Raw genomic sequence first — 12,117 nt, 5'->3', positions numbered from 1 at the left:
CGCCGGGGTGGGCGCGGCCGGGGACTGCGGGATTCGACGCCGGCGTTCGGGGCTTGGCCACAGCCTGGCGGCCTGGCCGTGGGGTCCGCGCGGCGCTGGGCTTTCCCTGGTTCTGGGCCCGCAGGAGCAGGTCCCGGCCCCGGGGGTCCCGGCGCTCCCGGAGTCGCTGCCCCCGCCCACGTCCCGCGGCTCATTTGCCCCCTGGTGCCCTGGGCCGGAGCCCCCTCGGTGCTCCGGCTTCGCGAGGCCGTACGGGGCCATCCCCTCTCCCTCGCGCCATTCAGGCCAGGACTGGACGGAAGTCTGCCCTGGTCCGAGGAGCGGCCGCCAGGTGCGCCGAACGCCTGCCGGGGTCCTGCCGGGTTTCCGCAGCGCCTGGGTGCAGGACCACCGTGTTACCGTGTTTGGCGCGTTTGTTTGCGGCGACTCCAGACTGACCCCCCGGGGCACAGCCGGGCCGGTGGTGGTGCCTGTTCCCATGTGAAAGTTAGCTTCTGTAGGAGAAGGAATCGCTGGGCATGTCAGGGACACGGCGGGTTAAGAATAGTCAATTTTTGTAACGGGATAAACGTGTCATGAGAGAGACCCCGAAATGGGAGCAGGGCTAGCTTTTTCGGATGCTTTCTTTTCTAAATTTTGTGCAACAGAAATAATTTCATACTAAAAGAGAAGTGAATGCAAATGAAAGACGGGATCTTACTTTGGCATCTGAGTCCATAAGCTATGAAAAGAAACAACGGGCACGTTTGTCCCTAGAGAAGATGGGCACAGCGCTGGGCACCGTCCCGAGCTGCCTGTAAGACAGCTGGGCCCAGCCTCCATCGTCCACCCTCCACCTACCCTGGTAGCCCCAGGGCACTCCCTCCCCTCCCTTTAAGGACTCAGTTCCGATTTCTCTTCAAGCACTTGCCAAGCACTGGCCGAGGGCCACTGTGGGCTCTTGGCTGTGCAGACCTGTGTTCCCGGCTGCCATAGGTCTCCCCAGGATTTTGGGTGCTTGCGAACAGCATCCTTAGTACACAGTAGCACAAATGATTGCTTTTTTTTTTTTTTTCTGTTTTTCTAGGATAACAGGTGTTCCCCACGCAGCCTGTGACCCTCCACTGAGACCTCGTTTTACAGGGGGCAGCCTGGCCACACCTTTGGCCCCTGAGTCTCCCCAGCAGTGGGGCTGGACAGGGGGCACCTTTCACTGTGGAGGACCCACAGGTCTTGGCACTGTGGAGCGGAGACTCCGAGGGTGGAGGGAGCACTCTCTTCCTATGCAGAGCCTGAAAGAGGCACACAGGCCCTGACCCAGCTAATTCCCCTCAGCCTCCTGCCTTAAGGCCATAATCCCTGTGCCTGCATGGGCTCATCATTGTCTGAAGTGATGACGTTTGGAAAACTCAAGGGCCTGATAGGGCAGGACTGGCTGAAGTTCCTCAGTGGCCGAGTGCCCTCTCTGGGGCGGCGCACAGATGAGAGGCGGTCAGCGGGGCCGCGGGGCACATCACCGAGTGCATGTCCCTGAAGCTGGATGGTTGGCAAAGGGGCAGGGAAGCCACAGGCACCTCATGTGGCTGAAGCCCGAGGAGAGATGCGGGGGGATGTCTGAGTCCTATCCTGGCCGTGTGGCTGCTGGCACTTGGGTACTCACCCCCTGCATGTTCTCGAGTCAGAACCTTTTTTTTTTTTTTTCCCGAGATGCAGTCTCGCTCTGTTGCCCAGGCTGCAGTGCAGTGGCACAATCTTGGCTCACTGCAAGCTCCGCCTCCCGGGTTCACACCATTCTCCTGCCTCAGCCTCCCGAGTAGCTGGGACTACAGGCGCCGCCACCACACCCGGCTAATTTTTTTTTTGTATTTTTAGTAGAGACGGGATTTCACCCTGTTAGCCAGGATGGTCTCGATCTCCTGACCTCGTGATCCACCCGCCTCAGCCTCCCAAAGTGCTGGGATTACAGGCATGAGCCACTGCGCCCGGCCAAGTCCGAGCCTTTGAGGTCCTGGCAGCTGCTCCCTGACCTGAGCCCAGAGCGCTCGCACCGCTGGCGGGCAGGCTCAAGGGTGGGCCCACGGCAATGCCACGGTGGTCCTTCCCGTCCCTGTGATGGACTGTGGGGTCCGGGTGGACCCTCTGGTGGGACCGCCCCATACGTGGCAGGATGTGGAGCAGTGTCCCTGGCTTCCGCCCCCCAGATGTGTCCAGACAGCACCCCTGGGAGACAGCCCTGCCCCATGAAGGACACTCGTGGAGGGCCGCCTGGCCTCCATGTCCGGCGCTCAGTAGCACGGCCAGGGCCTGCAGCGTGGGCTCGGTGACGCCAGGCCCGCTCTCTTTTGGCAGCAACTGAAGCAGCAGCGGGACAAGCTGAGGCAGTACCAGAAGAGGATTGCCCAGCAGCTGGAGCGTGAGCGCGCCCTGGCCCGGCAGCTGCTGCGGGACGGCAGGAAGGAGTGAGTGGGCCCGGGCAACGTGGGCACCCTGTCGGCTGGGGTGGGACGCCGGGCAGGGCCACAGCAGGTCACTCTCGGGCTTCCCTCTGCAGACGGGCCAAGCTGTTGCTCAAGAAGAAGCGATACCAGGAGCAGCTCCTGGACAGGACAGAGAACCAAATCAGCAGCCTGGAGGCCATGGTAGGTGGCCAGGTGCTTCGCCCTGGGATGCAGGTGCAGCTGGAGACAGCTCTGCCTGGCTGCATGGACATCGGAATTTCTCCCAAGAGCTGAAATCTCCTCCTCTCAGATGCCTCGGGCTGAAGCTGACCTGAAATGGGGCGGGCCTGGAATCCTGGGGAGTCTGCCAGGAAGCTAATGGTCTTAAGGGGCTGGGGGGCAAGTTGTCTCTTGCAGGACTGAGGTGGGGAAGGCTGGGCCACCCCTGGGTGATGTGGGTAGGTCAGGGGTCTGCATGGGGGACTGAGTGTCCCTGGTGTTAGGGACCCGAGCGGCGTGGTTCTGCTCCTTGGTAACCAGAGCTACTAACTAGCAACCAGCAGTCCCGAGTGTCTCCCCGGCACCTTCTCTGTCCTGCGCGTCCCCACCTGGCAGCGGGAGAGGACAGGCAGGAGCAGGTGTCAGGAGTTGCCCTCACGCCCAGCAGCACCCGCCCAGTGTGGTGTGAACCCTGCCCCTGGGCCAGGAGGAGGGCACGCCGGATCCTCAGCACCTGCGTCTGCTCTGGTTTCCTTTTCAGGTTCAGAGTATTGAGTTCACCCAGATCGAAATGAAGGTGATGGAGGGGCTGCAGTTTGGAAACGAGTGTCTGAACAAGATGCACCAGGTGGGTCTCTGCAGGGCCAGGGGCATGGAGGCACGGGGAGCCCAGTGGGGCTGGAGTTGGGGATAGGGTGGGGGGCTTGTCCCACAGTGTTTGTGTCAGACACAGGGCACGAGGCTGGCAGGAGAGATGTGTTGGGTGCTGCCAGGCAGGCAGGGATGCAGTGACCTGAGGGTGGGGTGCAGCACAGGCTGGGAACTATGGGAACTGGGTCCCCAGGCGCCAAAGTGACATAGAGGGGAAGTCTGAGGGTAGGAAGGGGTTCAGCAAACTAATCACAGAAGGCTTCCTGGAGGTGGTGGGGCGTGGTGGCTCACACCTGTAATCCTAGCACTTTGGGAGGCCGAGGCAGGCAGATCACCTGAGGTCAGGAGTTTGAGACCAGCCTGGCCAACATAGTGAAACTCTGTCTCTACCAATAATACAAAAATGAGCCAGTCGTGGTGGCAGGCACCTGTAAACCCAGCTACTCAAGAGGCTGAGGCAGGAGAATCGCTTGAACCGGGAGGCAGAGGTTGCAGTGAGCCGAGATTGTGCCACTGCACTCCAGCCAGGGCGATAAGAGCAAAAAGAAGGCTTCTGGGAGGAGGTGAATACCGGCCTCGTCTCAGGCCGGGCATGGATGTGAAGCCCAGCGTGGCCATACCACATTCCCCCACCAACCCCATCACACTGATGACGTGGGGGTCCAGTGGGTGGGGCTAGTTGGAGAGCCGGGGACTCACCTGGCAGGAGGTCTGGCTGTGCCACTTTTCCAAGTGTCTGGTGAGTACTGGTGGTGTGTGCCAGTCAAGCACAAGTGGCCCTTTGACCTTGCCACTCAAAAGAAATCAACTCACCTGCCCAGAATGTTCCACCTTTTGCTTATTTTTACCTGTGGCTGTGAGAGCTGACTCAGGTGTGAGAAGCGGGCATCAGAGCACTGCAATCGTGGCCTCTGAAAAGACTCATGGAACGGCTCCTGTGGCCTCAGGACGGGGCCATGCCTGGGACACGCATGGCTTGGCCTCATTTAAACAGAGACAGGAGCTGGGGGTGGTGGCACGCACTATAGTCCCAGCTACTCGGATGGGTCACTTGAGCCCAGCCTGGGCAACACAGCCAGACCTTGTCTCTAAAAAAATAAATAAAAATAAACGGGTGAGGCCGTGGCCCTGAGAGCCCAGGAGGCCTCTGTCGGGGGTCTACCATTGGCCCTACCCACGAGAGTCAACACCTGTCACCCTCGTCCACAGGTAATGTCCATTGAAGAGGTGGAGAGGATCCTGGACGAGACGCAGGAGGCCGTGGAGTACCAGCGGGTAGGTGGCACCCTGACCAGCCTGCCCCCAACTGTGGGAACCCACAGGGCCACCCTCTGTCCACCCCCGTGTGGGTCAAACTGTCCCACACCCTGCAGCGGCCGCCTCCTCTCACGGGGCCAGACCCAGCCACAGGCCGCCTCCTTCCTCCCATGAGGGGCCTCCTCCTCGCTGCTCTCACCACCACCTGTCCTTCTGCAGCAAATAGATGAGCTCCTGGCAGGAAGCTTCACTCAGGAGGATGAAGACGCCATCCTGGAGGAGCTGAGCGCGATCACTCAGGTAACGGCCCCTCAGGACTGAGCACAGTCACTTGGGCGACGGGATCCCCGGGACTGAGCACGGTCACTCAGGTGATGGGACCCCCAGAGCTCAGACCCCCAGTAGGCCCTGCCTGTGGTGATCCCGTATGTGGTGTCCCTTAAGTAAACAGTCTGGGGTTTGTGACTGGCTTTCTACCTGAGGTGACTTGGTTTTCAGGGTTGCTCACCCGACAGTCTGGTGCAGGCAGGCTGGCCCGTGCCCTGGACGGAGCTAGGAGGCTGGGCCTTCCTGGTGCCTCGGCCTCTTTCTGTGCCTGGCTGTCACGGATGTGGTGCTTCATTCATGGGCTGGCTTTCCCCAGCCGTGGCTGCTGACTCACGTCCCACGCAGGCCCTCGCTGTGGGGTCGCGTCCTGGCCCCACGCTCACATCCAGGCTCTGAGTCTGAGTTCACGCCCCGACAAAGGGGTTGTCCTCTCTGGGCCCCTGCCTTAGTCTGCCAGATTCTCATGGTGCCCCCAGAGCCGGCCTCTGCCCCAGCCCTGCTGCCAGCCGCCCCAGTGCTTTGGTGCTATGTGGCCCGTGGTGCGCTGTGCCCACCTGCCCGCTCAGTTACTTTTTCCTGAGGGTCCAAGTCCTCAGGGGGCCTCCAGGGCAGGCCAGTTGAGAGGCAGAAGCACCGTTGCTGGCTTAGGTAGCCAGGATCGCTGGGACAGCATTGTACCACGGCCCACCCCACAGTGGTGGACACCAGCGTGACCTGGGTGTCTGTGTCATCCACCCCTTGGTCCCTGAAAGCCAGGGTCTCTGGGGTATACCCAGGACGTGGCCACCTTATGGCCCCTCGGGGCCTCAGGGTCTGTTGGGAGGAGCCTCCATGGTGGCAGCCGCATCACCTCCTGGGGATTCTGGTGGTTCCAGAAGCTGGGGCGGGTGCAGACTTGCATGTTATGAGCAGCACGTTCCTGTCCACTTTAACTCTGGCTGAAAGCAGCTGACTGACAGGATCCGTGTACTCTCACGGAGGCCCAGGAAGCCCGGGCCGACCTGTCACCTGCTCATGGCCTTACCCTTTGCTTCTTGCAGGAACAAATAGAGCTGCCAGAGGTTCCCTCCGAGCCCCTTCCTGAGAAGATCCCAGGTATTTCCATGCTTGATTCTTTTGAATGGTTGGAATTCACAGGAGAACAGAGGATTCTAGAAAGGAGCAAGACAGAATGCTCCCAGCCCTTCCCACTTGCCTGAGGTCGTCCAGGCCCTCCTGGGCCATGGGCGAGCCCTGTGCGCCTGGCTGTGTGGCTCGGGGGCGTGTGTGCCTGGCCTTGGGGTTGGGCTTGGGTTTCCCAGGGGTTGGGTAACTGGGTAACCTCGTAAGAGAGCCATGCCCCATTCCAAGAGGCACATTCAGAAATCAGAACTGGGAAAGGCTTCTTTAGCAACTCCTGCTCATTCCCAGGGTCTAGCCCAGGATTAGCCGTCAGCCAGGTGTGGCTCTCCCCGTGGCACCGCTCCGCACAGGCTCTCCACCTGCCCGCTGGGAACCTGAGTCTTAGAACCATCCATCCACATTTGTTCTGTTCCTTTACCCATCTTTGGGGCTCTTCTCTCTGGGGCCCAGTCCCGTGTCCCTGGCCCTGTCTGTCAGCCCCATTGGCTTCCTGTTTGTCACTTGCCTCCCCCAGAGCTGGGCGTGCCCTTCCGTAGTGCGAAGCCTCCTGAGCTGACCCTTGCCACCCCATGGCCTCATTCCTCTCTGGAGGTCTCTGCCTGTGGGCCTTTGGCATGTCATAAACATCTCTGTTTCCTCCACAGAAAACGTCCCTGTCAAGGCCAGGCCCAGGCAGGCGGAGCTGGTGGCAGCTTCGTAACGTGGCCTCCTCTTGCGGGACTCGCGGGGGTGCCCCAGGGACTGTGGCCCACAGAGAGTTTGGGTCGTGGCCAGCCCCTGACCGGGTTCCCTGGAGCCCAGCGCGCACGGTGCTGAGCAGAGCCACAGCCACGCAGGCGCACGTGCAGGACGACTTCAGAGTGTCTCCTGGCGACCTCGAGCCTGAACGCACTCAGGCGCCACTGGCCTGCTCTCATTCTGGATTAAACCCTCGGCTGAGCCCAGCTTCTGCCGGTTGTGGCTCCCCTGGTGGCCGCGGCCCAGGCCCGATGCCTCTGGTGCTGTTCCCCTGCAGTCCCAGCCCCCGCGTGACTCGCGCGTCTGTGAGGAAGACACCTCCAGACCTTGGGGTCCCCGCACTTCCTCTCGCTCCTCGCTGCTCCCATTCGCTGGTGCAGGCTTCCGTTAAGGGGCCCCTCCCTTGGCCTGGCTTCTGGCGCCCCTCAGCTTCCCTGCTGGTGGGCGGACCCCAAGGAGACCAGCATGTGCTGAACCTCTCCGTGCCTCTGCCTCCGCGCCCCAGACACCCACCTCCCATTTGAAGGTGGCCGACCGGGGTGTTCTTGCTGGATTGACGACTCCCAGAGCCCTGACTCCCCGCTTGCCACTCACGGCTCTGTCCACCAGGGCTCGGCCCTGCTGCGAAAGGACCTCTGACGCTCGGGAGACGCTGCTCCAGCAGGTGCAGCCCTCGGAGTTTGTCCATGGGGGTCCCTGCGGCTGCGGCTCATGGATCTGCGAGACCCAGGACTCTCCTGCCCTGCAGGCCTCTGAGCCACCAGCAGCCAGGACTGGAGGCTGTGGGGCATGGCGTGACTTCTCGTGCACAGGGCTGGTTTGGTTATGAGACGATCTCGCTGGAACTGCCCCTGCCCGTGGAAAACCACGAGGACAAAGGGAGCCGCCATCTCGACCCCCAAACAGGGCAGCCCGTATTAAAATTGGCCCTGCACGCCCACTGCCTTGTGGACTTGGGCGCAGTGGGCACCTAGGCGTGGCTCCCTCTGTGGGAGTGTGGGTGGGTTTGTGTGGCCCCTCCCCCATGGTGACCCTGACCGAAGCCCGGCCCCTTGACCAACATGGGGACGCTCACTGGAGGGCGCCTGCCCAGCCAGGCCAGGCCTGGGCTCTGCACATGTGAGATGGAGGCTCTGGGCCCTGAGGGCCACCTCTGGGCAGCTGCCCTCTGTGAAGGCCAGGGGCTGCTCTGACCAGGCTGACTGCCTATCTCCCTCCAGTGGCTTCATGTAATCCTGGGTCTGAGGGTGGGCGGTCACGCGAGGGACGCAGACAGTGCGGTGCCCCCAGAGGGTCGTGGGTTTGGGGTCCTGGTGCCCAGGTGGGAATCTTGATGTGCGGGGAACATGCTGGGCAGGTGCCCCCCAAGGGGTGGCTCCACACCCTGCACTGCCAGGTCTCGGGACTGAGGAAGCTGGAGACCTGGGTTTGTGGGAAAGGCTTGTTTCTCCGCATGGTGGCAGCTCTCCTGCAGTGTGCATGTCAGCTGGGGGTGAGGGGTCTTCCAACCACCCTTGTGGGAATTCTGCAGAAAACTAGTTGGCTGGGGCTCCCCCTGTCTGTCCCCACGACTGCCAGGCAGCCTGGAGGGCGTCTCACGATGAGGCTCCAGCCCCATGACCTGCTTCCTGCAGCAGTGCGTCCCAGGCCTGTGGAGCACCAGCTCAGGGTCCCAGACTGCATGGAGGTACCAGGAGCCTGCGCTGGGGAGCTGCAGGTGCGGCTGGAGGGGCCTTGGCTACTGTTAAGTCCCAGGCCTCAGTCACAGCCTTTCCACACCCTGCCAGTGGGGCAGATGCCTCCTTTAGAACCCAGGGGCCTCCACCAGAGAGGCCAGGTGTTCTGGCAGCATTTTGTGGCAGGACTCTGCTCTCAGCCCTGACTGGAGCAGCTGTCCACAGTGTCCTCTCCCTTGTGCCAAGTTCCTGGTCAGCACCCAGGAGGCCATCCAGGGAACACCAATAACCGTCCGTCCCTGCTGCAGCACAGTCGGGGGCAGGGTGGGGTCCATGTTCCCTCCTGCTATCCAAGAAGGGAGAGCCTGAGTAATGATCAGCCTGTTCTGTGTACCAGTGTTCCTTCCTGAACCTCGCAAGGGTCTGCCTGGACAACCCAGGGTGACGTTGAGCTGATTCCCAGCTCTGGCATTGGTGTGGCCTGGCTGGCCGCCTCCTAGTTCTGTCAGTGCAGAGCCCAGTGCTGGCCGGAGCCCGACCAACCTGATCTCCTAATCTAGGTTGGGGACACAGGACCATGACAATCACAAGTCAAAATTAGGTGTGGAACCTCAGGGCGGAGCTGGTGTCCTGCCAGAGATGCCTGGGGGCCGGGGGGAGGACTTGGAGGAGGAGAGGCTGCAGAGAGCAGGGACACAGGGTGGGGGGGGTCACACAAAGGGTGGCTCAGAGAGTGGGGAAGGGGCGTAGAGGAGGAGCCATAACCAGCAGCTTTGAGGGGTGTTGGGGCCCGCCAGCCACAGAGGACTTCTCAGGGAGGGTGGGGAATAATGTGGAAATGGTGGCCTCGTTTTCAGAGGCTGCAGACACTTTCTCTGGAAGGCACACTTGGCTGCGGTGCAGGCAGTGTGGCAGCTAGAAATGTGTGGGACGGGCCAGGTGCAGTGCCTCACGTCTGTAATCCCAGCATTTTGGGAGGCCAAGGTGGGCGAATCACGAGGTCAAGAGATTGAGACCATCCTGGCCAACTTGGTGAAACCCCGTCTCTACTAAAAATACAAAAATTAGCTGGGCGTGGTGGCGTGCGCCTGTAGTCCCTGCACTTGGGAGGCTAAGGCAGGAGAATTGCTTGAACCTGGGAGGCGGAGGTTACAGTGAGCCGAGATCATGCCACTGTACTTGAGCCTGGCGACAGAGCGAGACTTTTCAAAAAAAAAAAAAAAAAAAACGTGGGACAGAATGGAGGGCCTGTCCTGGACGGGATGGGGCCCCTGACCCCTGCGTGCCCGCGCTCAGCCAGCTCCTGCGCAGAGCAAGTACTCGGGGGAGGGGAGGATGGTTTGCTCCAAACTCAAATCCCAACTGTTGGCTGGCTTGGCTGCAGAATCCTTTGGGCCCTGGTTTCTGCACAAATGCAGTCTTGGGGGTGGCCCTTGGGGGTCTCTTCCAGCTCTGAGTCCACTTCTGTCCCCAGCCTGTAAACTGCACATATTGACCCTTGGTCTCTCAGGGACTCAGCTGTAGAAACGCTTTGTCCGTTTTGTGCTGCTGTCACAGATGCTTGAGACTGGGTGATTTATGACAAATGATCAACTGGCTCACAGCACCAGAAAGGTGCCAGCATCTGGTGAGGGCCGTCCAGCTACGCCGTCACATGGTGGAAGGCAGGAGGGGAGCCACCGCACCCTTTTAGAACCAGTCCCAGCTGTTAGGGTGCAGCCTTCATGGCCTGACCACCCTCTAAAGATCCCACTCTCAATACTGTTACAAAGGCAATGAAACGTCAACAGGTTTTGGAGGGACAAACATTCAAACCAGAGCAGAAAGTGTGGAAGGAACAGTAACCACACTGAACAGAACGACCATGGTGATTAAAGAAACTCCACGGGAGGCCGGACGTGGTGGCCACGCCTGTAATCCCAGCGCTTCGGGAGGCCGGGCGCGGTGGCTCACGCCTGTAATCCCAGCGCTTCGGGAGGCCGGGCGCGGTGGCTCACGCCTGTAATCCCAGCGCTTCGGGAGGCCGAGACGGGCGGATCACAAGGTCAGGAGATCGAGACCATCCTGGCTAACACAGTGAAACCCCGTCTCTACTAAAATACAAAAAACTAGCTGGGCGAGGTGGCGGCGCCTGTAGTCCCAGCTACTCGGGAGGCTGAGGCAGGAGAATGGCGTGAACCCGGGAGGCGGAGCTTGCAGTGAGCTGTGATCCGGCCACTGCACTCCAGCCTGGGAGACAGAGCGAGACTCCGTCTCAAAAAAAAAAAAAAAAAAAACCCCAAGTGAAACCATGATCCGTTTTACATAATCCTGGAGAGAAGAGTGCGGCCCTAGTGCTTGCTGGGCTGCGGGGACAGGGTCCATCCAACTCAACAGCATCCAGCAGCCCCTCTGGGCTGCCAGCAGACATATGTTGAGAGCAGCACTGATAGTTTCAGGGGATGTGTGTAGACAGGGTCTCACTGTTGCCCTGTGAGTGCAGTGGTGTGATTATGACTCACTGCAGCCTGGAACCCGGGGGCTCAAGCAATCCTCCCACCTCAGCCTCCCGAGTAGCTGGGACTACAGGTGTGTGCCACCAAATCCAGCTAATTTTTGTTACTTTTTGTAGAGATGGGGTCTCACTATGTTGCCCAGGCTAATAGCTTTTAAAAAAATGATCATACAGGACGGCTGGGTGAGGTGGCTCACGCCTGTAATCCCAGCACTTTGGGAGGCCGAGGCGGGCAAATCACCTGAGGTCGGGAGTTCAAGGCCAGCCTGACCAACACGGAGAAACCCCGTCTCTACTAAAAGTACAAAATTGGCCAGGAGTGGAGACGGGCGCCTGTAATCCCAGCTACTCAGGAAGCTGAGGCAGGAGAATCGCTTGAACCCGGGAAGCAGAGGTTGCAGTGAGCCGAGATCTTGTCACTGCACTCCAGCCTGGGCAAGAATGAAATCCATGTCAAAAAAAAACCCAGGAAAACAGAAGATCAATTTTACGTACAGTGCTGTAATTTCAGCACTTGTGGACTCGTGTAACCACCACGATAACCTTCCATCACCCCCGAAACTCCCGCCAGCCCTTTAGGGTTGCCTCTACCCCCAGCCCCACCAGCCCCTGGTGACCACTGATCTATCCTCCAACCCATAGTGTTTTTCCGGGAATGTCACATAAACAGAAGCTGACCATGGGTCACCTTTCTGGCGCCTTTCTCTCCGCACTAAGTCTTTGTCCTTGTGAAGCTGTCAAGTGCCAAATGCTTGTCCCTTTTCCTGCTGGGTAATAATCCCGGTGCCGCCCTTGCTGTTGGTTGATGCACGTCTGGCTGCTTTTCGCTGGCTGTGAGCGGAGTTGCTAGGGACATTGCCACGGGGCTGTGAGAGCGGAGTTTTTTCTCTCCGGTGACCCTGAGCTGCGCCTTTCTCAGACACCCGCCTCCGGAAGCCCCAGGCGCTCTGCGGGGGTTCTTGGGGGAGGAGGTGGGCGTTCCCGTTATTTCAGCGGCGCTGCCCTTGGACCTGCGGGAGGGACCGTGGGACCCGAGATATCCCCGCCTGGCCTCTGCTCCTTACCCGGGGGTGGGTCTCGCCCACCCAACCTCGGGTAAGGACGCTTCTGGAAGGAGGGGCGCCCCGGGACCCCGCCCAGCCCTGCCCTGCCCAGCCCAGCTCAGCCCTTCCCGGGGCAGCGGCGCGGGAAACGTCGGGCGGCTCACGGGCGTCGT

At 60.5% G+C, this 12,117-nt stretch overlaps 1 protein-coding gene across 1 annotated transcript in view; it reads left to right on the top strand.

Annotated features, from left to right (window-relative positions):
• The window catches only part of CHMP6 (charged multivesicular body protein 6), a 9,637-nt gene extending 1,966 nt beyond the window's left edge, over positions 1-7,671 (top strand). Inside the window, exons 2-8 of the mRNA XM_017879303.1 lie at positions 2,329-2,438; positions 2,531-2,618; positions 3,178-3,264; positions 4,497-4,562; positions 4,764-4,844; positions 5,912-5,966; positions 6,638-7,671. Of these exons, the coding sequence (XP_017734792.1) occupies positions 2,329-2,438; positions 2,531-2,618; positions 3,178-3,264; positions 4,497-4,562; positions 4,764-4,844; positions 5,912-5,966; positions 6,638-6,693 (543 nt within the window). The 3' untranslated portion in view covers positions 6,694-7,671. The remainder of the gene's footprint in view (positions 1-2,328; positions 2,439-2,530; positions 2,619-3,177; positions 3,265-4,496; positions 4,563-4,763; positions 4,845-5,911; positions 5,967-6,637) is intronic.
• The last annotated feature ends 4,446 nt before the right edge of the window (positions 7,672-12,117 follow it).

This window comes from Rhinopithecus bieti, unplaced genomic scaffold, assembly GCF_001698545.2.
Source record: "Rhinopithecus bieti isolate Rb0 unplaced genomic scaffold, ASM169854v2 scaffold_9899, whole genome shotgun sequence".
Lineage (NCBI taxonomy): Eukaryota > Metazoa > Chordata > Mammalia > Primates > Cercopithecidae > Rhinopithecus > Rhinopithecus bieti.
This window is presented reverse-complemented; position numbering and strand designations above follow the sequence as displayed.